This window comes from Saccostrea cucullata, unplaced genomic scaffold (genome assembly GCF_032062105.1).
Source record: "Saccostrea cucullata isolate Sc308-1 unplaced genomic scaffold, CSIRO_AGI_Scuc_v1 ctg8833, whole genome shotgun sequence".
Taxonomy (NCBI): domain Eukaryota; kingdom Metazoa; phylum Mollusca; class Bivalvia; order Ostreida; family Ostreidae; genus Saccostrea; species Saccostrea cuccullata.
In genome coordinates, this window is record NW_026926282.1 from 1 (window position 1) to 26,780 (window position 26,780).

The following is a 26,780-nucleotide window of genomic DNA, read 5'->3' on the forward strand; positions in this document are numbered from 1 at the left end:
TAAATAAAATACATTGATAGATTCTGCCCGGATATTGGTAATGGGAATTCACAGGGCAGATTCAAGACACAGTTGATATCAGTAGGTACACCGGTGTCCACAAATATAGTTGAATTCTGTAATAAATATTAAAAGCACTACAAGACATCTTGTTTCATATTTTGGTGAATCATTGGAAAACAATTATCTTCATGAATCTTGCGAAAGAAAAATCACGCTGGATGAATTAAACAAAATGCTTTGAACTATGATTTTTATACATGCATGATAATTTCTTAAAGAGAAGGCTAACAAAGATTTAGATTAATTTGCATCTTAATTTAGAAGAAAAAACTATTCATTTCAATATTTTTCACAAAACGATAAAATATATATTACCAAATATATTTATCAAAAAAAAAACCCATTAAGTTACCCTGTATATTTCATATTATTCTTTGTGAAATAAATACATGTATTATCTTTTAACACTAAATGAAATAGAAAAAAAACGTACTGCTGTTATATTTGCAGAAGGGTTTCTTGGTATTGGGATATGTGAAACTAAAATAAAGAATAAAATTCCATAAAATGACATTAATTGAATGACAATTCTATATAATTTGAAACCAAGAGAAATACGCCACCATTATTCTGACAGTTTCTTCCACTGACTCCCACCGGACAAATACACGTGAAGGACTGGTCGTTAGAAAAACAGTATCCTTTATTACAAGATACGTGTTGACAATGGGAAGCTGAAAAGAGAAAAATATGCTTATCTTCTTATGAACAAATTTCTATAAAAAAAATAATCTGAATATCATAAACAAAAATAAAAATCCCTTACTTGTGGAATTGAGCGATGGATTAACAATGATGCATCTTTTCACGTTGGAACTATAATAAAAAATAACAAGAAGGGTTACATTCTTTCAATCGCAATTAAATTTTCAATATTTTTTGCAAAACAAAGATATTTTAGTTAAATGCAAAATGTGTTTTGTGTTATTAGATTCTTTTACTAGACAAGCATTATAAAACATAATGCCTTTTAGAATACAAGTAATACCTTTGGGCCCCAATGCAAATCTTCTTAGTTTCTGTGTGCTGCACCCGTGTGACGACGTCAGTGACACAAAGGTTGGGATCAAAGCTAGTCACTTTTGTACTTACAATGACTGTTCCTGATGTGTGTGGTAGCTCCTTTGGCTCTTCACTAAAGAATCACAAGAATGAAATCGAAATATATACATGAAGTTGATATTTGTTCATAATTTGCAATGTCGTTCCTTACCATTTACCACTGTGATCTTTTGAAGTATGTATCAGCAAATGACAGTCTGTGTTTTCTAAACATCGAACAGAAGAAGAATCGGGAAGTGTTGGTTCTTGTAGGCCCTGAAATAATATTAAACAGGTTATATTTTTTTCGCTGTAACCGATGTTATATTTTTAATCTTTATTCCTTTACTAATAAACACTCATGTAATTCTTTTATACGTACACTAGAGGGTGGCTTGGTAGGCAATGCAGATGTAAAATTGACTTTAAAGCAAATTTCATCACCTTTCAAACTACAATTCAATAAACATTGTAAATTTATGATCTCTACCACTAAGCCTTTTTTTCTTTTATTTAGAAAATAGGTACTGTAGATCACTAAATTTTCGCGACACCTTACTTTCGCGAGAAAGTCATTGACTCTTGATTAGCAAGACAAAATTTTCGCGAATTATGGTTATTGCTCTATACAATCTTACGAAATGTTATTATACACGAGAATTAAATTTTCGCGATCACACTGTTTCGCGTAATTACGCGAAAATAAAGTTCTCGCGAATAAAAAGTGATTTACAGTAATTAGCATCATAAAATGTAATATAAGAAGTTTCAATCAAAACAATCACTGCTCGGCAGATTATATTACCTTTTATGAACAGTATTAATACATATTTTACGTTGACCCTCCTTTGTTGCCTTTAGTTTGATGTTTGTTTGATAGGTAGAATTTGAATCTCCTGGGAACGTGTCTGTTTTTACAGGATGGATAACAAAAGGACTGTCTGTATCAACGGTGGGGCTATGAAAAAAAGATAATCAACTTCAAAGATACTCTGAATCCAGATTTTTTTTAAAAAAATAAGCCTTTTGAAACATTTTCCTATTTTCTTTGAGGAATGACTATATCATAAATGGCCCATAAGGATATCTTACATGTCTCCAGGTGGACCGGTAACGATTAGAGGCACTCCACAAGGTGTGCCAATTGAACACTGTATTACCTCCGGTATGGCAGTGTCCGTAAATACTGGTACAGTGTTGTTTTGCTATAAGATTAAAACGATTATATTATGATCATGTTCTAAATCATGATTCATGCTTAAAAAAATATGAGTGGAACCTGCATTTGGTGTTCAGAATTCACCAAAAATACTTATTATTTACCTTGCCCGTGTTCCCTTGGTTTACTGGGGGAGAAAATCGGCCTGAAAAAAAATATGCCGTGAAAAATAAATTAAATGGAATATGTGTCAGATAAGAAATAAAATGGTAGTAATTTGGTATAAAACAAACTTTTCTGGCAGGTGCTTCCTGTAATTCCAACAGGGCATATGCATGTTGACTTTGAAGCAGAGGTTGCGTCACATCGTCCGCCATTGTAGCAATGTTGATCTTGACAAGGTCCACCTTGCAAATATAAACCATGAAATATACGTTATATTAGTAATTCGTCTTGTGAATACTCGTACAGGGAGAAGATATTAGTATATTGCATGCTAGTATTTTCATATGCATCAAGGATAATCATTGAAAAACTTCGAAAACTACGGAGCATACCATATGTTTTACTGCCATTTGTTACCACCTGGATAATATAACATCTCTCGTCTCCTACTTTCCTAAAATGGAAAAAAGACAGAAAGACAATATTATACGAGTGTCAATTATTGTTGTTCTATACCTCAAATATGTAAGCACCATACATGAAAAATAAAATGTTTGAAACCTACTCTTCTTGTCTTGCCCTTATACACAGCGAGTGATTACCCGGTGCGCTGGGTTTCACTGACAAATCTGTGTAACATACTGAATGGGATGCTGTGACCGTCTCAGATGTAAAATCATGAATGTTTACTAACGAAGAAGTTGGCGTGTTTTCCACTCTTGGACTGCAATTTAAAAATACATTGTAATATTTTTATACATAAAGATTACCTTTTCCACTAAAAATTGTGAACCATAATAGACCCCAGTTCAATCCCTGGTATATATAATTAAAGAAAACAACATTTTTATTTTCGTTTACGTTATCCCTACCAAGATTGTGATCCTGGTGTTGGCTTCGTCACGAGCTGTATATGACAACTGTCCAGTGCACTTTCACATTGTAATACTGTTCCATCTGGCAATGAGGGGGAGACTATTTCTGGTGTTGCCTGTTTAAAATCATTGTACTTTGTTAGGGACATCCTTTCAAGCAACCTATAACAATGCTTCTTGGGACTCAGTACAGAAAAAAAATCAGAGAGAATAATATTCAATCTGATAACCACTTGCTACATTTGAAACCAATCTTCGACAAATGCTTATGATATACATATATAAGCGATAGTTGGATGAGTAAACCTTAGCTGAGATTTTATTGAACAAATGTTCTTGTTTAACATTGATTTTATTTTATTCATGGTATTGAAAAAATCGAGGGGTCCATAGTATTTGGACTAAATACAGGGTTCCTTTATGACACAATACAAAGATAATTAAATTTTTTTCTCTAAACTTTTGAATGTCACTTACGAGTGGCGTTGTTGTGGACAAGGTATTATCTGAAATACATTTTGTTCTGTTATAAAAAAAATCTTCCATATATTGAATTGTTAAATATAAATACCAGCATTATACTTTTAAAAATGAATTACTCATTATGTGATTTGCAATTTTTTACCTGGTATGATCTTTACGTTGACGCAGATTTCATCAGTGTTCCTGCAAAAGTTAACAAACACTGAGAATAAAAATAAATAAATAAATAAAAAATAAATAAAAACTCAAATAAAATTGTTAGTAGGAAAATGCTTACGTCATAGAATTTTTTGTTTGAACGCAGACTAGTTTTGTTCCGGTTTGTGATGGTATGACATGGAATTGTGCTATGGATTGATTGACTGGTTTTGTGAAATCTATAAGATTAATTTGTTTTGGCTCGACTCCTTTATCCAAATGTCCAAAAAGTAAGGAACTCCTGTTTTATAAAAAAGATTCTTTATTCTCACTTTCTATAACAAACGGCATTGACGAGGAATATACAGAAAATTATAATCGTTATGTCTTACTTATTCACTGGGCTTCCATGCACGGGTAGCATTATAGGGCAGTCTTTGTTCAAATGGCACGTTATTTCTTTTGGTAACATTGTGTTCACAAATATTGGTGAAGACTGTAAAAATATATAATTTGAAAATATGTTTTTGGCAATTGATTTCTTGTTAAAAGTTGATTTCATTTAAGAGATTCACTCACGTTTGAAAACTTGTTAGATGGCCGTGGTACTGGTATAGGTTGTGCTGAAATTAAAAGTATTTGAAACTCCTTTGTTTGACCTTGTTTGTTTTTTTTTTTCAATTTATATCCACGCTGTGTGTAAATTTCCTTTTGTTTTTTTAACCAACTTAATTTTTTTACTTAAAAAATTCATAGAAGTAAACTTACTTGTGTTTTCACAATGCATCCCTTTATATCCAAGTTTGCATATACACACGTAGGAAGTAGAAGTTGACTTGCAATAGCCACATGCTCCACAAGGTTTACTATTGCAATGTGATTCTAAAAAGATCAATAAAGAGATTATTTATCATTAAAAGTTCAAAGTTATTATTTTAGAAAATGTCAATCAGTTTATATATTTTTCTGAACTCTTTTTTTCCATAGTTGAGATTCTTACTTGTTAAATTTGTCACTGCATTCACAGCTATGCATCTTTTATCTGCGGATCTGTAATAAATGAAAATCGGTAAAAGAAAGATTTTGAAAAGCTAATGTTAGCACTTACGGTAAAAAACAGACTTATAATACCACTTTGTACCCGAAAAAAAAAGAAATTATTAAAGAAAATTGAACTTGAAAAGACTACGAAATTAAATGTAATTACATCTTGGAAAGGCATGTGGATAAACGTTGGATTGAAACACAAGCAAATAAATATGTCAATTTTTTATATGTTATAAAATATATGAACAACGTACCCATTTACTTCAAAGCAAAGTTTCTTTGTTTCGCTATGTTTGACAATCGTTGCAATATCTGTTACACACAAAGTGTGATCAAATGTTGTCAAGCTAGTTGTGAGAACTGTAGTTCCGGATGAGAATGGAGCTTGTCTTGGGATTAAGCTTAAATAATACAGGTAGAAAATTGAACACATTGAACATTAGGAACAAGATTAGAATCGAAAGAAGTCTATTGTTAGAAAAAATCATATTGTAGATGAAGCCTATGAAAACATTAAGCAAATAAATCGTCTAAATGATCAATTAAATAAAGAAATGTATGATTAAATTTGATAAAGGAAATATTATCTATTAGAAACATCATACTTATTTGTACTAGAAAATTTACGCATTTTATTTCGAAAGGTTAACAAGAGGCCCATGGGCCACATCGCTCACCTGAGCACATTGGCTAGGAAATAAAGCAAAAATCACCTGAGTATTGAGAAGTTTACATGGGGGAGGGGTGTCTGGAATTCTAAACTACCAACTACTTGATGATTGATGATACTTCCATATAACAAATGCTGTTTTTGAGCAGATGATTTTTTTTCCTATTTATTCATTTGACCCCCTCCCCCCATTGTGGCCCATTCCTAGCCATGTGACCCCTCATTTGAACCAGTATGACTTTGTACTACCTGAGAATGCCTCCATATAAATACGATTAAACATGGCTTTTCTGTTCTTGGGGAAAAAAATTCCTTGATATTTCTAGGCAAAACTTTGATCCCCAATTGTGGCCCACCCTATCCAACCGCTACTTCCCGTTCATGACTTGAACAAAATTGAATCAACACTATTGAATCAACATCATGGCTTTGTGGTTCTTAAAAAGAAGAGTTTAAAAAATTCTGATGTATTCATTTCTATGGAAAACTTTAATCGTCCATTGTGGCCAAGGCCTACCCCTGGGGGTCATGATTTAAACAAACTTGAATCTACTGGTACACTACCTGAGGATGTTTTCACATAAGTTTCATCTTTCCTGGCCCAGTGGTTCTTGAGAAGAAGATTTTCAAAGATTTTTCCTACATATTCCTTTGTAAATCTTTGATCGTCAGTTGTGGCCCGGCCCTACACCCGAGGGTCATGATTTGAACAAAATTGAATCTACACTATCACAGGATGCTTCCAAATAAGCTTCATTTTTACTGGCCCAGTGGTTCTGGAGAAGATTTTTTTTTAAAAAATCACATATATTCCTATGTTTAACTTTGATCAACCATTGTGTCCGTGCCCTACCCCCAGGGGTCATGATTTGAACAAACTTGAATATACACTACCTGAGGATGCTTCCACATGCATTTCATCTTTTCCTTGCCTGGTGGTTCTGGAGAAGAAGACTTAAAAAATTTTTCCCATACATATTCATATGTAAAACTTTGATCAGCCACTGTGGCCCCGCCCTACCTCCGGGGGTCATGATTTGAACAAACTTGAATCTACACTACCTGTGGATGCTTTGACATGAGTTTCATCTTTCCTGGCCCGTTGGTTCTGGAGAAGAAGATTTTTAAAGATTTTCCTCTATATTCCTATGTAAAACTGTGATCGGCCATTGTGGCCCCGCCCTATCCCCGCAGGTCATGATTTTAACAAAATTGAATCTACACTATCTGAGAATGCTTCCACATAAGTTTCATCTTTCCTGGTCCGGTGGTTCTGGATAAGAAGATTAAATTTTAAAGATTTTTCCTTTATATTCCTATGTAAATCTGTGATCGGCCATTATGGCCCCGCCCTATCCCCCCGGTCATTATTTTAACAAAATTGAATCTACACTATCTGAGAATGCTTCAAAATGAGTTTCATTTTTCCTGGCCCAATGGTTCTTGAGAAGAAGATTTTTAAAAGATGTCATTAATTTTTTCATTAATTCATAATTATCTCCCCTTGGAAAAGGGCTTCGCCCTTCATTTGAAGAAACTTGAATTCCCTTCATCCAAGGATACTCTGTGGCAAGTTTGGTTGAAACTGGCAGAGTGGTTCTTGAGAAGAAGAGTTTACGACGATGACGAACCCGACAACTCCTACAATGACTACAAGGACAATGACAGACAACAGACAAATTTTGCCTTCGGCTCAGGTGAGCTAATAATACCAATTGCCATTGTTATCCATTGGAGCATGCAGTAGCACGTGACATGTTTTATTTTCTAAACAATTGACAGAGGACATATCTGGAATCGTAGGTTCTTGAAATTTCTGCAAAAGAAATGCATTTTAATTTTTTTTTAACGGACAGGAATACGGAACACATAATAGTTTTAGACTTATATCCCTACATACCAATGGGTTTCCTGTCGATACTGTTGTAACTGGTGATGTAAAATTGACTTTAAAGCAAATCTCATCCCCTTTCTCTCTGTAATTCAATAGGTCATTCATATTAGTAAATGAAATAAACAAGAAAACAAGCAGAAAAAAACATCCATTAACTTGAAAGGGATATAACGAGGGATGTCCCGACTTTGCAATGGATATGAAAACAAATATACGAAATTTAAACAGCGTCCTCAACATTATAATCAAACTGTTGTTTGTTTTAATGAACTAGGTTAAACAGTTGCCGTTTACATATACTTATTATATCTCAATGAATTCAAATGTATTCATTTTACATTATCAAGTGTTAAACAAAAATCAAAATTGCTTATTGCTCAAGTTATTAGCATTTCATACCAGAAATCTATTCAAAATCGACACACAACCGATAAAATCGATGTTAACATTTACCTGTTGTCTACGATGTGAGTACAAACAGTATGAACTCCTTCTTTTAAGCTGCTCATTTTTATATTTGTTTGAAATGTATCATTGGTTTTTCCTGGATAAGTAACAGTCTGTATGGGATGGGTAACCAAAGGACTGTCTGTATCAATTTGTGGACTACAATACAGTAAATGAAACTATGAAAGCAATCTCTTCATAAATGTTATTATTCCGTTTAAACTAAGTATTCAATTAAAAAAGATAACAACAATAAGCTAAAAATTGTGTATAGACTTACATATTTCCTGACTCCCCTTTTATTATTAAAGGAACACTACATGTGCTGCCGGTGGGACATTGAATGATATCTGGTATAGCTGTTTCCGTAAAGATAGGCTTAGTAGTGGTTGGCTGACAAGAGGAAAATACATGATATGTTTTTTGTTTCTACAATTTGTATTTTATTAACGTTTGGTCAAATTATTTCAATCTAATTGGTCTAATTTGAAACAATAATTACATTTAGATATATATAATTCCTTTAATTAATTTTAAATGTCCTTGGTTTTAATAAGAGAAAACAGACATCCTTACTGATATTTTAATTAATAGACTTTAGCCTTAACAATTTTCTGTCGAACTATTGTTACTCTTGTTTGTACCATTTTCACATATTATTCCAATTATTTTATAAACTGAACCGCATCAGAATTAATTGACTGTAGTTCTATATGATAAATTAAAAACACATAAATATAATTATGACCCCTGGTTTAGATTCTTTGTACCGGGGTATGATTGAAATTGGACCACACTACATAGATTACCATTTTTTAAAAAAAAAACATATTGTACCGCTAAAATGATATTTTAAATTATGAATAAATTTACGAATGTTATAATAGGTTTATAATCTAACAATTCTTTTTAAAATTGTATTGTTGACTAAACCCCATACAAAGATGGATTTCTTCTACCTCTGATACTGCATTTAAATTCAAAATGTCTTACCACCGTTGGTCCAGGGAATGTTGGTGAAATGTTGACTTCTAAAAACAGACGGAAAATGCATTGACTTAAGAATCTTGCATACACAGCTTAATTCAAATAAAAAGATTGATGAGAGTCTTCAAAAACGCGCATTGAATGATTTAAATAATCATTATCCAGTTTGTTCGTCAGATTTACAAAGGTATCGACGAAGTTGGAAATTGGATTATTGATGTAGGACGGGCTTTGTCCGTTGCTACGTTTCGAACTGTAGATGATGTCCTTAGTATACTCAGCTAACTAGACAATGATTCCTTATACTTCTATATGTGAAATAAAATTAAAAATTTAAATTGGAAAAATGATGTCTTATATAAACGATGCATCCAGTGTCAATTCCAGTAGTCCCCGCCCATGAAGTCAAACACAAAGACAGCTACACGAGATTGACATGCATATCTTTCAATTGGCGAAATTTTACGTTCAGGTTTAATTATCAAGAAATCAACTCACATAAAGTTCAAAGAGTTATCAAAGAGAAAACATTCAGATATGTAAATATTTTAAAATCATTACTGTGTGATAGGCAGTTTGTGTCGGAATATCCGACTGGACAGATGCATTGAGCGGTTGAAGACAGAGGGTCAGTTTCACATTTTCCTCCATTATGACATCGCATCTGCTGACAAGGACCGCCTAAGTAAATACATTTTATCTAAGAATATATAAAGTCCACTCGTTAAAACATACATTCAGATTGCTCAGATGTTGTAGCAAGATTCTTAATGATACCTTCTTTATTATCAATTTCAAAAGGAATTACCTACCAAATGTCTTGTTGTTATTCGTAACAACATGGACTGTGTAGCATCTTATATCCCCGCTTGCACTGAAATTGTGAAAAATAGATTCATCTGTAAAAAATATACAACATTAAAATTATTAATAAAATAATTGTTTCCAAATGATTATTATATACGTTTTATTTCCGACTCTGACACATAGGGTATGGATTCCTGGTACTTCCGGTTTTATTGACAGATCCACGTGACACAGTGATGATCCTTGACTATTTTCAGATGAAAACGCATGCGTATTGGCTATGGAAGAGGTAGCCGTGTTCTCCACATGAGGACTGCAAAGTGAACTATATAAATTAAGCAAGTGATTTTTGTTCACCAAGTGATTTCCGAATAGAATTGCTATATTTAACTTGCAAGTCTTGAGAAGCAAATGAAAGAATTATTTGAAAAAGAGACTGTAATTACTAAATTTATATGCAAATTTTGAAGCATGCTTTATTATCCATACCATTTGCTTGAACCAGGTATTGGAGTTGTGAAAAGAGGTATATGACAACTTTTCTCTCCATACTCGCATTGAAGAACAGTGCCGTTTGGCATCGAAGGTGAAGCTATCTTTGGTGACATCTATAATTCATAAGGTGATTTACATTGAAATTTATGGTTTTCTTATTCACTTAAAATATTCATTTCAAATGACCGATGAAGGGAAAGAAAACCTAAAACCACCACCAGGTTCGAAAAATGCTGAAATGGTATTGACGAGATGAAATAAAATGTGAAAGATAAACATTTTCACGGAAATATTGAAAAGAATGTCTAAATTGTTCTCTGTTTCTCAATTAATACATGTTTCATCTGTGTTATATAGAGAGCTTTTTGCATAAAAGACTATCCTTCGCCAATGTGAATCTGTATGAATTCTTCATCTAGAAGAATTGTTATATTGTTACTTCCTTTATTAGCCTTTCTTTATGTCAGAATCTTGGTATATAAACACGATACCTCTTTCAAACCTAATTCCCTTGTGACATTGGACCTTGTTAATGTATCAGAATCACTGCCTTTGTTATCTACAGTAGAGTTCCCTTTTCTCTATCCAACAAAAACTTTAATTTATAAAACTTCGTTCAGGTTTCTCAGTAAGAACAAGTAAAAACTAAGGCATGTATCAGTATATTCTTGATCGAAAATTGAATAGCAACATGCTTCACACTTATTTTAAAAAGACATTTATTTTCACCATTTGACGGGTGTATTTTCTGTACAGTATTCTTACTGGAGGAAAAGGAAAACTAAGAGTTTTGTTGTGATTTTTATAATTTCAACCGAGAAAGTATCATTTGCAAAAATTATCCCGTTTATTCAAAGAATACAGAACACTATTTTACTGTTGAAAATAGAAATATAACATAATAATTACATATTCAATTCAAGAAATTTTTAGGCGGGTAGACATATTGTAATGGATACTGAATTAATTAAGAATTGTTTGAAGAAATATTTGAATGCATTTTTCTACTACTGCTGACCACCCCTCCCCCCTTTTTTTGTTAGATAAAAAAACTTTCACGGTTACAAGTAAACTTAGTAGTACTGTTGTAAAAGAACGAAATTACCAAGAAATTCACCGTGTACATGTATCTGTGTTTATATGTTTTGCTTATATATATATAGTTTGCTTTGTATACTTGTGAAAGCCAATAAAAAAAGAATTGTTTTCTGCAACAAATTATTATTCAAAAAACTTGTCAAAGGTATTGTCAGAATTTCGAAATGCCTGTAACATTGAACTTTTAAAGATAAAGACAGAAAAAAACATTTTCCAGAATCTTGAGTGGATTGATTCTTTACAAAATTATCTGTTGACCTTCATTTGACTTTGCATTTGTACTCACTGTTGAAGGAGGTGAGGTAACCGTCACGTTAGGAAGAATTAATATTTTTATACAAACTTCATCTGTATTCCTGAAAAAAAGCAATTACTATGATACAAATAACCGCCAAAATATAGTTGAAATATCGCCAACTCGGAGTAAAACAACTTTAATCAATCAATCAATCAATCAATCAATCATGATACAGATACATGAATATACGAAAATAATTACGTATTCGAGTTCCTGGTCTGCACACAGACATGTTTGGTGCCCGATTCTGATGGTAGCACATGGAACTGTGCGATGCTTTGATTTAGGGGACTTGTTATGTGTTCTAATTCAATATTTTTGGGGCTTATTCCTTTGTCAATATGTCCAAAGAGAAGCGAACTCCTTCAAATAAATAGAGATAAGTTAAGAAAATAGATGCTCAAAACTTTTTTTACTTTGAGTTGAAAGAATTCAAGAAAATTAATTTTTTTTTTAAAATAAACATTAACTTTGTAATATATTATTACCTATTCAGTGGCTGACCATCAACTGGTAGGATAATTGGACAATCTTGTGCCAAATAACATACGATTTTCTTTGGTAACATTGTATCCACAAATATGGGAAGTTCCTAAAAATAACGGACAGTTGCGAGTATTTAAGAAATAAAGTCCGCGTTTTCGTGGATGTTGCAGGATAACCTCCGAGGTCGATAAATGTTGTTTGAAAGATAAAAGCCGAGGCGTTAGCCTAAAATCGCTAAAATACGGCTAATCGTTTCTTCTGTAGATAAACGAATTACGTCACCATGTCTCGATTACGCTGTTCCATTTAACACCAGAGGGAAAATTTGTTTGCTTACCTGTGTATGGAATGCAGACGATATGAGCTTTCGTTGCATTAAAATAGTCTTTTTAAATTGCAAATTTGTTCGTAATATGTATTGATTAGTTTAAATGAATATATAGTAACAGAATCTTGTTCCTGTTTTACTGCTCTATTGATAACAAGAGGCCCAAGGGCCTTGAATCGCTCTTCTGATAAATTGTACAATCTATCACTTCTATTAGAAGCCTCCAACATTAGTATCATAAGACCCAAAATGCATCAACTTACAAAATTTGATAATATTTAGCCAGTTAAGACTGAAGATATTATAATATAATTATAAAATACCATAAGTAGGTCAAAGTGACCTACCTTTTGATGGAAATTTTCTGAGGACTCAAGATACATTCATTGACAAAGACTGATGATTCTAATTAAATAAATACCTGAAATATTCAAAAGTAGATCACCACACCATGACTTACTTTTGGTCAACATTCTCTGAAAACCCAAGATGCATCATCTGACAAAGTTTAACGATTCTAAGCCAATTAGTACCAGAGATAATTAAATATAGCCATCAAATGTCAAAAGTAGGTCAAGGTGACCTACTTTTTGGTCGACGTTATCCAAAAACCCAAGATGCCTAAACTGACAAAATTTGATGATTCTAAGCCAATAAGTACCTAAGATATTCAAAAGTAGGTCACCGTGACCTACGTCTTGTTGGACATTCAATGAAACCATAAGATGCCTCAACTGACAAAGTTTGATGATTCCGAGCAAATAAGTACCAATATAAATTTAATATAGCCATAAAATGTCAAAAGGAGGTCACGGTGACCTACTTTTTGGTCGACATTCTCCGAAAACCCAAGATGCCTCAACTGACAAAGTTTGATGATTCTTAGCCAATAAGTGCCTGAGATACTTAAATATAGCCATAAAATGTCAAAAGTAGGTCACTGTGACCTACTTTTTGGTCGACCATCTCCGAAAACGCAAGATGCATCAACTGACAAAGTTTGATGATTTTAGGTCAATAAGTACTAGAGATACATAATTATAGCCACAAAATGTCAAAAGTAGGTCACCATGACCTACGTTTTGGTCGTCACTCTCTGAAAACCCAAGATGCATCAACTCACAAAGTTTGATGATTCTAAGCCAATAAAAAAAGTACTGGAGATACTTAAATAAAGCCATAAAATGTCAAAAGTAGGTCACCGTGACCTACTTTTTGGTTGTCACTCTTCGAAAACCAAATATGCATCCACTCACAAAGTTTGATGATTCTAAGCCAATAAATACCTAAGATACTTAAATATAGCCATAAAATGTTCAAAGTAGGTCATCATGACCTACATTTTGGTTGACATTTTTCAAAGACCTGAGATGCATCTACTGACCAAGTTTGATGATCGTAAATCATGAAGGTAATCAAAATATGCATTTTAAACAATTTGAAAACAAATGTCGGCAAAATTCAAAAAGTAGGTCACAGTGACCGACTTTTTCATAAATATGTTTTAAGGTCCCAAGATGCATCAAAGTACAAGATTTGATGATTCTAAACCTTCCAGTGCCTGAAATAATGGGATTTAATGTTTTTAAGAGGATAAGTCATAAAGTTCAAAAAGTAGGTCACGGTGACCTACTTTTAAGCTGACAATGTTCGAAGACCCAAGATGCATCAACTGACAAAGTTTGATGATCATAGGCCTTAAAGTGTCCAAAATATGCCTTCAAATCAATTTGAAAACAAATCCCCGCAAAATTTAAAAAGTAGGTCACCGTGACCTACTTTTGAATTAACATGATGTGAAGTCGTAAGATGCATCAACTTACAAGATTTGATGATCCTAGTCCTTATAGTAAGCAAAATATACACGTTTTTATTAATTGTAAATTTAGGTCAACTTTGAAGTGACCTTGAGACCACGCCCTTTGCCCCAGGGTAATTCCCCGTGCAAATTTTAATCTTCGACATATTCTGATCCTTGTATGTAAGTTTGGTAAAAATCTGCCTGGTGGTTATGGAGAAGAAGATTTTTTAGCAACCAGTACTTTTGGTTTTGTTTTCCTGATTATCTCCCCTTGTTTAAGGGTCCCAACCCTTATTTTAGTACAAATGGTAGCCCTTGGGCCAAGGATACCCTGTGACAAATTTGGTACTGATTGGCCAAGGGGTTCTTGAGTTATGGGCCATGTTCTAAAAAGTTTACGCACACCGCACACCGCATACCGCACAAATGGCCATAGCATTAGCTCTTTGAGCCTTTGGCTCAGAAGAGTTAATAAAAGCACGTTGTTTAAATGTGTAGGGAGGTCCGTGGAATAGCCCCGCTTAGCTAAAAATAAAAACCGACATTCATCAACAACTTCATGCAATTTACAGTGTTTATACTGCAAAAGACGACACATCGATGTGGTCTAAACAAGTATTTCATTCTACAGCCAAACATGCATTTGAATTGTTCGGGTTTGATAAGTGTTTCTGATCTGATATTTTTTTGATGACGTTCGTGATTTATTGGAGAATAATGTCCGCGGAATTTCTTTGATATCGGCAATAATCGTAATAGAATATTAGATATTTTACTGAGATATTTTATGGAGATAAGTATTTGATCAACCTTCGTATCTACTTACATTTGTTGAAGTTGTATTTTTTCTGGGTATTGGCAAAGGCTTGACTGAATATGAAAAGAAATTTAGCTTAAGGATGCAGTAGAATGGAGGATGAAGGATATGAGATTGAATTGTAATTCACTACAAATGCATCAAATACAAGACACCGAAATTATCCTTTTTACTTTACAATTTTCTTAACGTACATGGGGCATTTGTTATCTTTTTTCAAAAGTTTTATTTCAATGTATAATATTTAAACTAATCAGAAAATAAATCGTCAAAATGTTCATTTTTTTGCTTTCATTGTCTTCTTTCTGTTTAGAAGCATTTTGTATAGAAAATAAAATTGTATACTGTAAATCTGGATTGTATAATCATAATAGATCTCCTAATTGGTATGAATGCATCTTAAAATTGGCACACATTAATCATGATTATTTGAGGTGGGTTAGACGCATATAACCTGTTTTGTAGTGAAAATGGAAAACCTTTACTGCATTAACTTTTCACAACATAATCCGGAATACTATACATATGTACATTTAAACGTTGAATGAGTATGATATCTAAATAAAATAATAAAATGATTTTTTAGGATGAATCAAAAATAAATGGTAAGTCTTCAAAAATATAAGACCAGTTCATTTCAATTATAATTTTAATTATTCCTTTTTAATAAAAAAAAATTGAAAAAAAACTCCTGACGCCAAGTTTAAACGAGGTACGGTAAACAGACTCTAATCTACCTAATAAATACCTTTCTTTTCACAGTTCTGTCCTTCTAACCCAGTCTTACAGACACAAGTGTGATTGACATAATCAGAAGTTCTACAAAATCCATTCCCCTGACATGGATTTGGATTGCAGGGGGAACTGCCTATAAATATGAAGAGTATACAATTTACTGGAAAAAATAACTGTGTTAGAGAAAATATGAAAAAAAATCAAGTAATATTAACATTAACTTAAGAAAACGATTCAATTATTCTTTACTTGATTTACATAAGTGGGTACAAACTTGTTATGTTTTTCACTGCATTCACCATAATGCATCTTCTATCAGAGCTGTTGAAAACAAAATAGGGATTCAAGATTTGCATACAGATTTCAAGGATTATAATTTTGACGATTTTCTGAATTACTGATGAATTCATTTTTTTTCAAAATATAAGAAAATTAAAAACTCATAAGAACCTGAATGTTTCTACACATATCTTTTTATTCTCCCCAGGCTTTACTAGAGTTGCCACATCGGTAACACACAAAGACTGATTAAATGTTGTCTCAGCTGTATTCAGAACAACAGTTCCGGTGGTAACTGGGAACTGCCTTGGAATAGTACTGCAAAAGACATATGAATGCATTAGTTACTCCAGTATATGTACCAAAGAACATTGCTACAATACAATGATAAATTTAAAAGGTTTCTGATCTTAAGCTAAGATTACACAAGAATTTGTAGAAACTTTACTCACCAACTGTCATTGTTAAACTTTACAGAATGAATAAGTAGATGACACACGGTGCTTTCTATACAGATGACAGATGACTCGTCCGGAATGGTTGGTTCCTGGATAATCTACAAGCATAGTTACTTGTATGCTTTTATAATTTATCTATTTTTTAAACATATTTTTAAAAAAATAAAAATATGATTCTTTGAAATTCTTTCAGATCAACAGCAAATAAGGTTTAAATTATATTTATTTAGATGAAAAGAAATATAACCCCTCCGGAAAACGTTAAAACTGTGAAATTGATGAGTACCTTCGCAGCATTAGAGGACAGTGTATGCTTTGAAGTGATGTTGACCTTAAAGCAAACTTTATCTCCCTTTGTTCTGTGAAAAACGTGTTAAAAATTATACCATTAATATAAATACATGCTAATGCAAATATGTAAATCTTGGATTTCTTAATGATTTCTGTATTTCAAAGTTTTGTCTTACCCAATTTGCACACATATCTTTTGCAGTTCCTCCTTTGTACCGGATACTTTTATATTTGTTTGGTATGTAGAATTTGAATGTCCAGGGTAGTTTACTGTGGGTATTGGTTTATGAACGAGTGGACTGTTAGTTTTCACCTCTGGACTACAAATAATACAATATACAATATTTTAAGCAATTTGTAAAATATCTTTCACTTTTATTTTTACAAATGAGAATCTATATTTTCTAGAGTTTGGCGTCTTAACAACTTCTTATTGTATCAAAAGAACTTTCAGTTGAAATTAGAAATTTTAGATTACTAATTACGTTAAGACTTTTAATACATATGGTGTTGTAACTTGCAACAGAATGCATACATACATTTCACCTGGAGGTCCTGTGATTATCAGGGGTATACCGCATTCAGTGTTGATGGGACACTGTATGACATTTGGAATGGCTGTGTCCGTAAATGTATGAGTAGATATTGTAGGCTGTTATATTTGGAATATAAAAATTAAAATCCATTATTGTGGTTTCATATTCAAACCTTTAGTTATGAAAAAAAATTGCTGCTGTGAAGGTACATTATATGCTTGTCTGGTAGGCAGGTCATCAAAATTAACTTATGAGCCAAAATATCTGAAGATAACCCTAACCCTAACCCTCAACCGACAAGAATTGACAAGTGTGTCTTACTTAAAGCAAGTTTTACAATGTGCAAGATATGATAAAAAATTATCATTAAATTATCGTCAATCTTACCATGGTTGTTCCTGGAACAGTGGTATCTACAAGCACCGTAAATGTCATTAATATTACCATGCATATGCAATCAACATCAGCAACATTAAAACAATACGATACAAAAGACGATAAATAGCTTACAAGTGAAAAAAAAATTGTGTTGGCTAGATGTCCACTTATTTTCACACAAATTGAGACGCCAATGTTTGCAGACTGAGTCTGCAAATTTGCAACTTTATTCAATTGAGTTATGAATGAGGAAAAATTTTCATTCAATAACTAACAAGTTTGAATTAAAAATCGTCATTACTTGTCAAACAGTTTGAACCCGAAATTCCAACTGGGCAGATACATTGAGCAGTCCAAGATACAGGATCAGCCTCGCATTTTCCACCGTTATGACAATGTTTCTCCTGGCAAGGACCGCCTAATTCGAATAAAATGAAAAAAATCTGTATGATGCAGAAAAAAAAAAACTATTAACAAAACACTCTGAAACCACAATAATCATACCAAACTGCTTACCGAATGTTTTGTTATTTTTAGTGACAACTTGGATGGTGTAACATCTAACATCACCATCATTACTGCAAAATAATCAACAAATAATCAACAATATCATTAACCTTCACGCAAATTTAAAGAATAATTGTTTCCAAATGATTTTTATTACATACGTTTTATTTCCCACTCTGACACATAGGGTATGAATTCCTGGTACTTCCGGTTTTACTGATAGATCCACGTGACACAGTGATGATCCTTGACTATTTTCAGATGAAAACGCATGCGTATTAGATATGGAAGAAAAAGCCGTGTTCTCCACATCAGGACTGCAAAGTGAACCAATATAAATTAAGCAAGTGATTTTTGTTCACCAAGTGATTTCCGAATAGAATTGGTATATTTAACTTGCAAGTCTTGAGAAGCAAATGAAAGAATTATTTGAAAAAGAGTCTGTAATTACTAATTTTATATGAAAATTTAAGCATGTTTTATCATCCATACCATTTGCTTGAACCAGGTATTGGATTTGTGAAAAGAGGTATGTGACAACTTTTCTCTCCATACTCGCATTGAAGAACAGTGCCGTTTGGCATCGAAGGTGAGGTTATCTTTGGTGACATCTATAATTCATAAGGTGATTTACATTGAAATTTACGGTTTTCTTATTCACTTAAGATATTCATTCCGAATGACCGATGAAGGGAAAGAAAACCTAAAACCACCACCATGTTCGAGAAATTCTGAAATGATATTGACGAGATGGAAATTTTGAAAAGAATCTCTGAATTGTTCTATGTTTTTCAATTAACACATGTTTCATCTGTGTTGTATAGAGAGTTTTTCGCATAAAAGACTATCCTTCGCCAATGTGAATCTGTATGAATTCTTCATCTAAAAGAATTGTTATATTGTTACTTCTCTTATTAGCCTCTCTTTTTCTCAGAATCTTGGTATCTAATCACGAAATTTTTTTGGCGGGTAGAAATATTATAACGAATACTGAATTTATTAAGAATTGTTTTCTGTAACAAATTATTATTCAAAAACCTGTTTAAGGATATTGTCAGAATGAAATGCCTGTAACTTTTTAAGATAAAGACAGAAAAAAACATTTTTCAGATTCTTGAGTGGATTGATTCTTTACATGATTATCTGTTGACCATGATTTCACTATGCATTACTCACTGTTGAAGGGGGTGAGGTAGCCGTCACGTTAGGAAGAATTATTATTTTTATACAAACTTCATCTGTATTCCTGTAAAAAAGCAATTACTATCATACAAACACCCGCCAAAATACAGCTGAAATATCGTCAACTCGGAGTAAAACAACAATTATCAATCAATCAATCATGATACAGATACATGAATATACGAAAATAATTACGTATTCGAGTTCCTGGTCTGCACACAGACATGTTTGGTGCCCGATTCTGATGGTAACACATGGAACTGTGCGATGCTTTGATTTAGGGGACTTGTTATGTGTTCTAATTCAATATTTTTGGGGCTTATTCCTTTGTCAATATGTCCAAAGAGAAGCGAACTCCTTCAAATAAATAGAGATAAGTTTTAAAAATATATGCTCATAACTTTTTTTTTTAAATTTGCGTTGAAAGTCATCAATATTTTTTTTAAAATAAACATTATTCATGTAATTTATTATCAAGAGCCTTTATTACCTATTCAGTGGCTGACCGTCAACTGGAAGGATAATTGGACAATCTTGTGCCAAATAACATACGATTTCCTTTGGTAACATTGTATCCACAAATACGGGAAGTTCCTTAAAATAACGAACAGTTGCGCGTGTTATTAGATATTTAGTGAGATATTTTATGAAGATGAGCAATTGATCAACCTTCGTATCTACTTACATTTGTTAAAGTTGTATTTTGTCTGGGTATTGGCAAAGGCTTATCTGAAGATGAAAAGATAATAAGCTTATGAATGCAGTAGAATGGAGAATGAAGGAAATGAGATTGAATTAAAAATGATTTAAATAGAAGACACCAAAAAGAACTGCGAACGATAGTATTGTTCTCCCGCCTACCTCCAAGTTAATTTTCAAAATGTAACATATTCGATGAATTTTTAATATTTTTTTTTATAGATAATGATATGGATTTTCATAAAACATTACTTAATTGGGAAAACAAAGAGAGATAACCTTAAAATTTTGGTAAGACTTGTGTTTTTCACTATAGAAATCAAGGGAAAACGGAAAATATTTTTAAAACATCTTCGCCCCCCCCCCGTGTCACTAAAATTCCTTTTTACAGGTAATATGGAATGTTATTTCACAAATTCAAACCAAATATTTTTGTGTGACTCGGGGTAACATGTGTTTATTGAAAAACGATGAAAATGCTTATTTTCCACCAATTTCAAAGCGAGTTACAACTGAAACAATATATTTTATGCATATATTTATATATGTATAAGAAAAGATATAAGGAACATTTAATCATATTCAAGATTATTTCAAAATATGGTGATACTTGAAAATCCGATTTCAATGGAAAATTTCGTCTAACCCCCTTTTTTCAAGAGCTGGAATTATGGATAATTTACTGTTTAGTGCTGGTATTAAGACAATTCATCAATTACCAACGAAGATTTTATGGCCAAATTGCTATTTATATTGAATTAAATAGTTCCAAAATGTAGGCGGGAATCGATAGTAAGCGTGCGTATTTCTTTAATTTTTACTTTACAATTTTCTTATCGTACATCGGGTATTTGTTATCTTTTTTGGCACAAGTTTGATTTCAATTCATCAAAATTAAAAAAAACAATCAGAAAATAAATTGTCAAAATTTTCATTAACTCCTATTTGGTATGATTGCATCTTAAAATTAATACACATTTATCGTGATTATTTAGGTGCATTAGACGCATATAATATGTTTTATAGTGAAAATGAAAAACCTTTACTGCGTTAACTTTTTGCGACATAACCAAGAATGCTATAAATATATACATTGAAACGTTGAATGAGTAAGATAATTAAATAAAATATTATATTGATTTTTTAGGATAAGAGCAATGAATAAAAAATTAGTAGTAAATCTCCAAAACAAAAAATATGCATGAAATATTGCCGACTCGGCGTAAAAAACCCATTCAATCAATCAAAACATAAGACCTGTTCATTTCAAATGATTATTCCTTTTAAATAAAAAAAAAATAGCAAAAAAAACCTTTGACGCCAAAATAACACGAAATACGGTATACAGACTCTAATCCACTAATAATTACCTTTCTTTTCACAGTTCTGTCCCTCTAAGCCAGTTTTACAGACACAAGTGTGATTGACATAATCAGAAGTTCTACAAAATCCTTCCCCCTGACATGGATTTGGATTGCAGGGGGAACTGCCTAAAAATATGAAGAAAATACAATGTACTGAAAATAATTGTTTTAGAGAAAATATGAAAAAATCAGGTAATATCTGTATTAACTAAAAAAATTTTGGAAACAATTTAATCATAATTTACTTATTTAATTTACATAAATGGGTACAAACTTGTTATGTTTTTCACTGCATTCACAATAATGCATCTTCTATCAGAACTGTTGAAAACAAAAAAAAAGGATTCAAGATGTGCATACAGATTTCAAACAATTATAATTTTGTCGATTTTCGATTTTCTGTATTACGGATGAAATCATTTTTTGTGCGCAATATAAAAGAAAGTCATAAGAACCTGAATGTTTCTACACATATCTTTTTATTCTCCCCAGGCTTTACTAGAGTTGCCACATCGGTAACACACAAAGACTGATTGAATGTTGTCTCTGCTGTCTTCAGAACAACAGTTCCGGGGGTAACTTGGGACTGCCTTGGAATAGTACTGCAAAGGGAACATTATTACATTAGCTATATGTACCAAAGAACACTGCTACAATACAATGATAATTTCAAAGGTTTCTGATTTTCAACTAAGATTACAACTTTTTCTCACCAACTGTCATTGTTAAACTTTGTAGAATGTATAAGTAGATGACAAACTGTGTTTTCTACACAGACAACAGAGGACTCGTCAGGAATGGTTGGTTCCTGGATACTCTACAAAACCAGTAAATTTAGTATTATTTTATATATCCATGCTTTTTTTTTAATTGAAAACATAAATATTTTTTTTTAATCTTTGAGATCAATCGCAGAAAAATACATTATTTTATATTTGGATATAAAGAAACACAACCCCTCTGGAATACGTTGTAAGCCGTAAAATCAATATGTACCTTTGTAGAATTAGCGGATGGCGTATGCTTTGAAGTAATATTGACCTTAACGCAAATCTCAGCTCCCTTTGTTCTGTGAAAAAGTTTAAATATTACATCATGAATATAAATACATTTACGGGTATATGCAAATCTTAGACTTCTTAATGTTTTCTACATTTAAAAGTTTTGACATACCCGATTTCCACACATATCTTTTTCAGTTCTTCCTTGGTACCGGATACTTTTATATTTGTTTGGTATGTAGAATTTGAATGTCCAGGATAATTTATGGTTGGTATCGGCTTATGAACGAGTGGACTGTTAGTTTTCACATCTGGACTACAAATTATACAATATTTCTTAAAATTCGTAATTTTTCACATTTTTTACAAATGAGAATCTGTATTTTCTAGGGTTTTGACGTCTTAATTTTGATTATAGACTTTACATGGTGTTGTAACATGCAACAGAAAAGATACATACATGTCACCTGGAGGTCCTGTGATTATCAAGGGTATACCACACTCAGTATTGATAGGACACTGTATAACATTTGGAATGGCTGTGTCCGTAAATGTATGGGAAGGTATTGTAGGCTGTTACATTTGGAATATAAAAAATAAAATTCATCATTGTATCTCTCTGGGAGTGTGGTTTCATTTACAAAACCTTGTTGATAATAAGAATGTGCTGTTGTGAAGATACATTATACATGTATGCTTGTGTCGGGTAAGCAAGTCATCATAATTAACGTATGAGCCACAATTCATGAAGATACGTCAAGTTTTACAATGTTCAAGATATGATATAAAATTATCATTAAATTATCTTCAATCTTACCGTGGTTGTTCCTGGAACGGTGGTATCTACAAGCACCGTAAATGTCATTAATGTTACCATGCATATGCAATCAACATCAGCAAAATTAAAACAATGCCAAAGATGATGAATAGCTTTTAATAAGAAACAATTTCTTTGTTGGCTTTATGACCTCTTAATTTCACACATGTTAGGACACCAATGATTGCAGACTGAATTGCAAATTACAAGGTAGGGTAACGGCCAAATCTGGCCCATTATTTGATGCAAAAATCAGAACATTGGTAACATTTTGATAGTTTGTAGTTAAGAACTTAAAATGATGCTTGCTTTAAAACCAGCACTAATTTTGATTCAAAGCTACCATGGAAGCCACCAGAGGGTGCAGAAGTAGGAAATTTCCAGAATTTCTTCAATTCTGATAGAATTTCATCATTTTTTGAGATACTTTTCTCTTCAGAAAACATAGAGCACAAGCCTATCTGAGATTTTCACCCATAAACTGCATCTGATACTAGTTTATAAAATACATGTATATAAATTTGGTAGATAGGCAAGCTTGTGCTCTATGCTTTCCGAAACAAAATGTGCTGTAAAATCGATGAAAATCTTTATGAAAATGAGAAATTTCAAAAATTGAAAAGTCTTGAAAAAAAAATTGAAGTCTATTTTCTGACTTCACTATGACAACTGTGTATTTCAAAACTTAGAACCAATACTCAATTTGTGGCAGGTGTGACAACAGGTTTTCATTTATAAACTGTTGCAACATTCTGTAAGACACACGAAATCAAGGGCCAAAAAGAGCTCTTACCCTATGTTGTACTTAACAACTTTATTCAAATGAGTTATGCGTGAGGAATATTTTTCATTCAAAAACCAACAAGCTTAAATTAAAAACATCATTACTTGTTAAACAATTTGAATCCGAAATTTCAACTGGGCAGATACACTGAGCAGTCCATGATACAGGATCAGCCTCGCATCTTCCCCCATTATGACAATGTTTATCCTGGCAAGGACCGCCTAATTCGAATAAAAAAAAAATGTATATCACGCAGGTAAAAAATCAAAAATCTAGAAACTGCAATAATTAAACGGAAATGCTTACCAAATGTCTTGTTATTGTTAGTGACAACTTGGATAGTGTAACATCTAACATCACCATCATTACTGCAAATAAAACAATATCAATAACCTTCACGCAAAGACAGAAGGGTTTTAGTATGATAATAGTTAAATATTCATCCAGTGAAATAATATAAGATATATACTTCTTATCTTTGGCTCTGACACATAATGTGTGATTTCCTGGCCTTTTCGGTTTCACAGACAAATCCAAGTGACAAACAGATCCAAGATTATTCAAAGAAGAAAATGCATGGACATTGGGTGTGGAGGAAGAAGCCATGTTCTCAATATCAGGACTGTAGAAATTAAACAAATAAATTAGATATATAAATTTATTGATAGATAAGAAAAATAATTTCTTCTTTTTTTAAATCCACGTGCATTGCAACTCTCTTTTTTTTTTTAATAAAAAAATAACTAACAGTACCCAATGCCTCAGAGAAAAATGTGTGAAATTTGAAATATCCTGTTTAAATCAAATTAAAAATTAAATTCCCTGTATATTTAAATGTAAATTCAAAACAATTGCAAATTGGGTTATGTTGAATGAAAATATTCCTTTAACAATTACACAAGGAGAAAATGCACTGCAATAACATTAATCATGAATTGAATAACTGAATAGAAAAGCACCATTTAGTTGATCCTTTGGTTGGTGTTGTGTAGAGAGGTATGTGACAACTCTCCTCTCCTAACTCACACTGGAGAACAGAACCATTGGCCATCGAAGGTGAGATTATTTTTGGATTCAGCTAGAATGAACATTTTTTAATGAAATAAATAGCAATTACTTTAAATGTAATAAATGTACATTGGTTTCATCATTGATAAAAGTTTCTAATATACTCACTATTGAAGGGGTTGTTGTGGTGTGATTCGCAAGAATTTTGACTTTGATGCAAACTTCATCCGTATTTCTATATAAGAAAAAAATGACTTCACTGTGAACAAAACAATTATTTTGTTCGTAACTTATTTTTATATTTGACTTAAACATTAATAAAAAAAAAAAACCTTTGATATGATTTCATTTTGTTGTGTATTGATATAGTTTAACACTGTTAAATGAATAATTAGAAATGAACTTGCATGTTTAAGTTTCTGGTTTGAACACAAACATGTTTAGTCCCAGATTCAGATGGTATTACATGGAAGTGCGCGATGCTTTGATTAAGAGGGCTTGTTATGTTCTCTAGTTCAATACTTTGAGGACTTATTCCTTTATCCAAATGTCCAAAGAGAAGTGAGCTCCTTTAAAATAAACATGAATAACATTAAATGTGTGTACCAATATTGTACTGGAAGTTAAACAGATGTTAAAACTAATAACACCACGCATTATGATAATATATTTACATCCACTGAATTTTTTCTCCTTTATTTCTTAAGAAAACCCATTGCGTTAATCACTGCATGAACTACATTAGGCATGTCGCCTGTACAGATTTCTTGATCAGTGGCTGTTCCATCAATGAAACTTATAAAGACATTCTCATCATTAATACAATAATTAAACTTTTTAATCCTTCTTTAAATGACTATTTAAACAGATATAAATATAAACAATTAAATGTCTTTCTTTGTTTGTTATTACTGGAATTAACGGTCGCAGCTATTGCAGAAAAAATTAAAATAACCCGCTTACGCGGGTTATGTTTTTTTTTCTGCAACAGCTGCTTCCGTTAATTCCAGTAATAACAAACAAAGAAAGCATTTTATTGTTTAAATAAAATAAATAAAACCGATCCAATAAATAAATTTCATACTCATTTACAGGATGTCCATCGACTGGCAAAGTGATTAGACAATCTTGTGCTGTATAGCACACGATCTCCTTCGGCAACATTGTATCCACAAATACAGGAGAAGTCTATAATGAATTCACAAGATATAAATATTTTACATGTAAAAGAAAAATTGTCAATATCAATAATGAAGTGATTATTTAAAAGTTACATATTCAAAAATAAGTAAATTACTTACATTTGTTGAATTTGTACTTTGTCTTGGTATTGGTTTAGGTTTTACTGAAAAAATAACATTCTTTGAATGGAGTCTTACGATAGAATAGAATGTAAACATTGTGGAAGTTATATTGATTACATAATTCAAAATTGTAACCGTTGTTTCCTTATCAAGGAATGTTTTGTAAAAAATGGATTAATTAATTCAATTTAATGATTAATTCATTATACATAATTCAAATATCGTTATCCTCAACAGATTTTGTTGTGTTTTTATTTACCTTTCTTTTCACAATTAGGCCCTCCTAGACCAGTCTTACAAACACAGATGTGATTGACATAATCAGAAGTGAAACAAAA

The 26,780-nt window shown here is 32.1% G+C and overlaps 1 protein-coding gene and 1 long non-coding RNA gene across 2 annotated transcripts; both read right to left on the bottom strand.

Annotated features, from left to right (window-relative positions):
• Nucleotides 1–12: 12 nt before the first annotated feature.
• LOC134271270 (mucin-2-like) lies at nt 13–25,487 on the bottom strand (the record flags this gene model as incomplete). The annotated part of the gene is made up of 64 exons (XM_062753501.1): nt 25,471–25,487; nt 25,307–25,397; nt 25,090–25,208; nt 24,600–24,752; nt 24,437–24,498; nt 24,235–24,351; nt 23,347–23,372; nt 22,990–23,102; nt 22,702–22,845; nt 22,525–22,597; nt 22,242–22,345; nt 21,984–22,130; nt 21,803–21,849; nt 21,535–21,654; nt 20,151–20,194; nt 19,956–20,059; nt 19,661–19,822; nt 19,460–19,529; nt 18,776–18,894; nt 18,445–18,600; nt 18,293–18,354; nt 17,786–17,811; nt 17,402–17,514; nt 17,039–17,182; nt 16,858–16,930; nt 16,566–16,669; nt 16,285–16,431; nt 16,109–16,155; nt 15,848–15,967; nt 15,109–15,152; nt 12,156–12,259; nt 11,869–12,030; nt 11,656–11,725; nt 10,266–10,384; nt 9,934–10,089; nt 9,782–9,843; nt 9,531–9,650; nt 8,976–9,010; nt 8,263–8,375; nt 7,989–8,141; nt 7,542–7,617; nt 7,354–7,457; nt 5,226–5,372; nt 4,925–4,974; nt 4,693–4,806; nt 4,504–4,547; nt 4,317–4,420; nt 4,064–4,225; nt 3,929–3,969; nt 3,781–3,809; nt 3,301–3,419; nt 2,994–3,152; nt 2,821–2,882; nt 2,557–2,670; nt 2,428–2,468; nt 2,197–2,309; nt 1,910–2,062; nt 1,487–1,556; nt 1,277–1,380; nt 1,052–1,198; nt 830–879; nt 627–737; nt 497–543; nt 13–116 (listed from the first exon to the last, which is right to left on the bottom strand). Coding segments are annotated over exons 1-64 (6,227 nt in total), but the record flags the coding sequence as incomplete, so codon positions are not given.
• A 64-nt stretch (nt 25,488–25,551) lies between these two features.
• Nucleotides 25,552–26,780, bottom strand: LOC134271271 (uncharacterized). Its single transcript, XR_009992991.1, has 4 exons — nt 26,702–26,780; nt 26,440–26,483; nt 26,223–26,326; nt 25,552–25,707 (listed from the first exon to the last, which is right to left on the bottom strand). It is a non-coding gene; the product is annotated as an uncharacterized LOC134271271 (long non-coding RNA).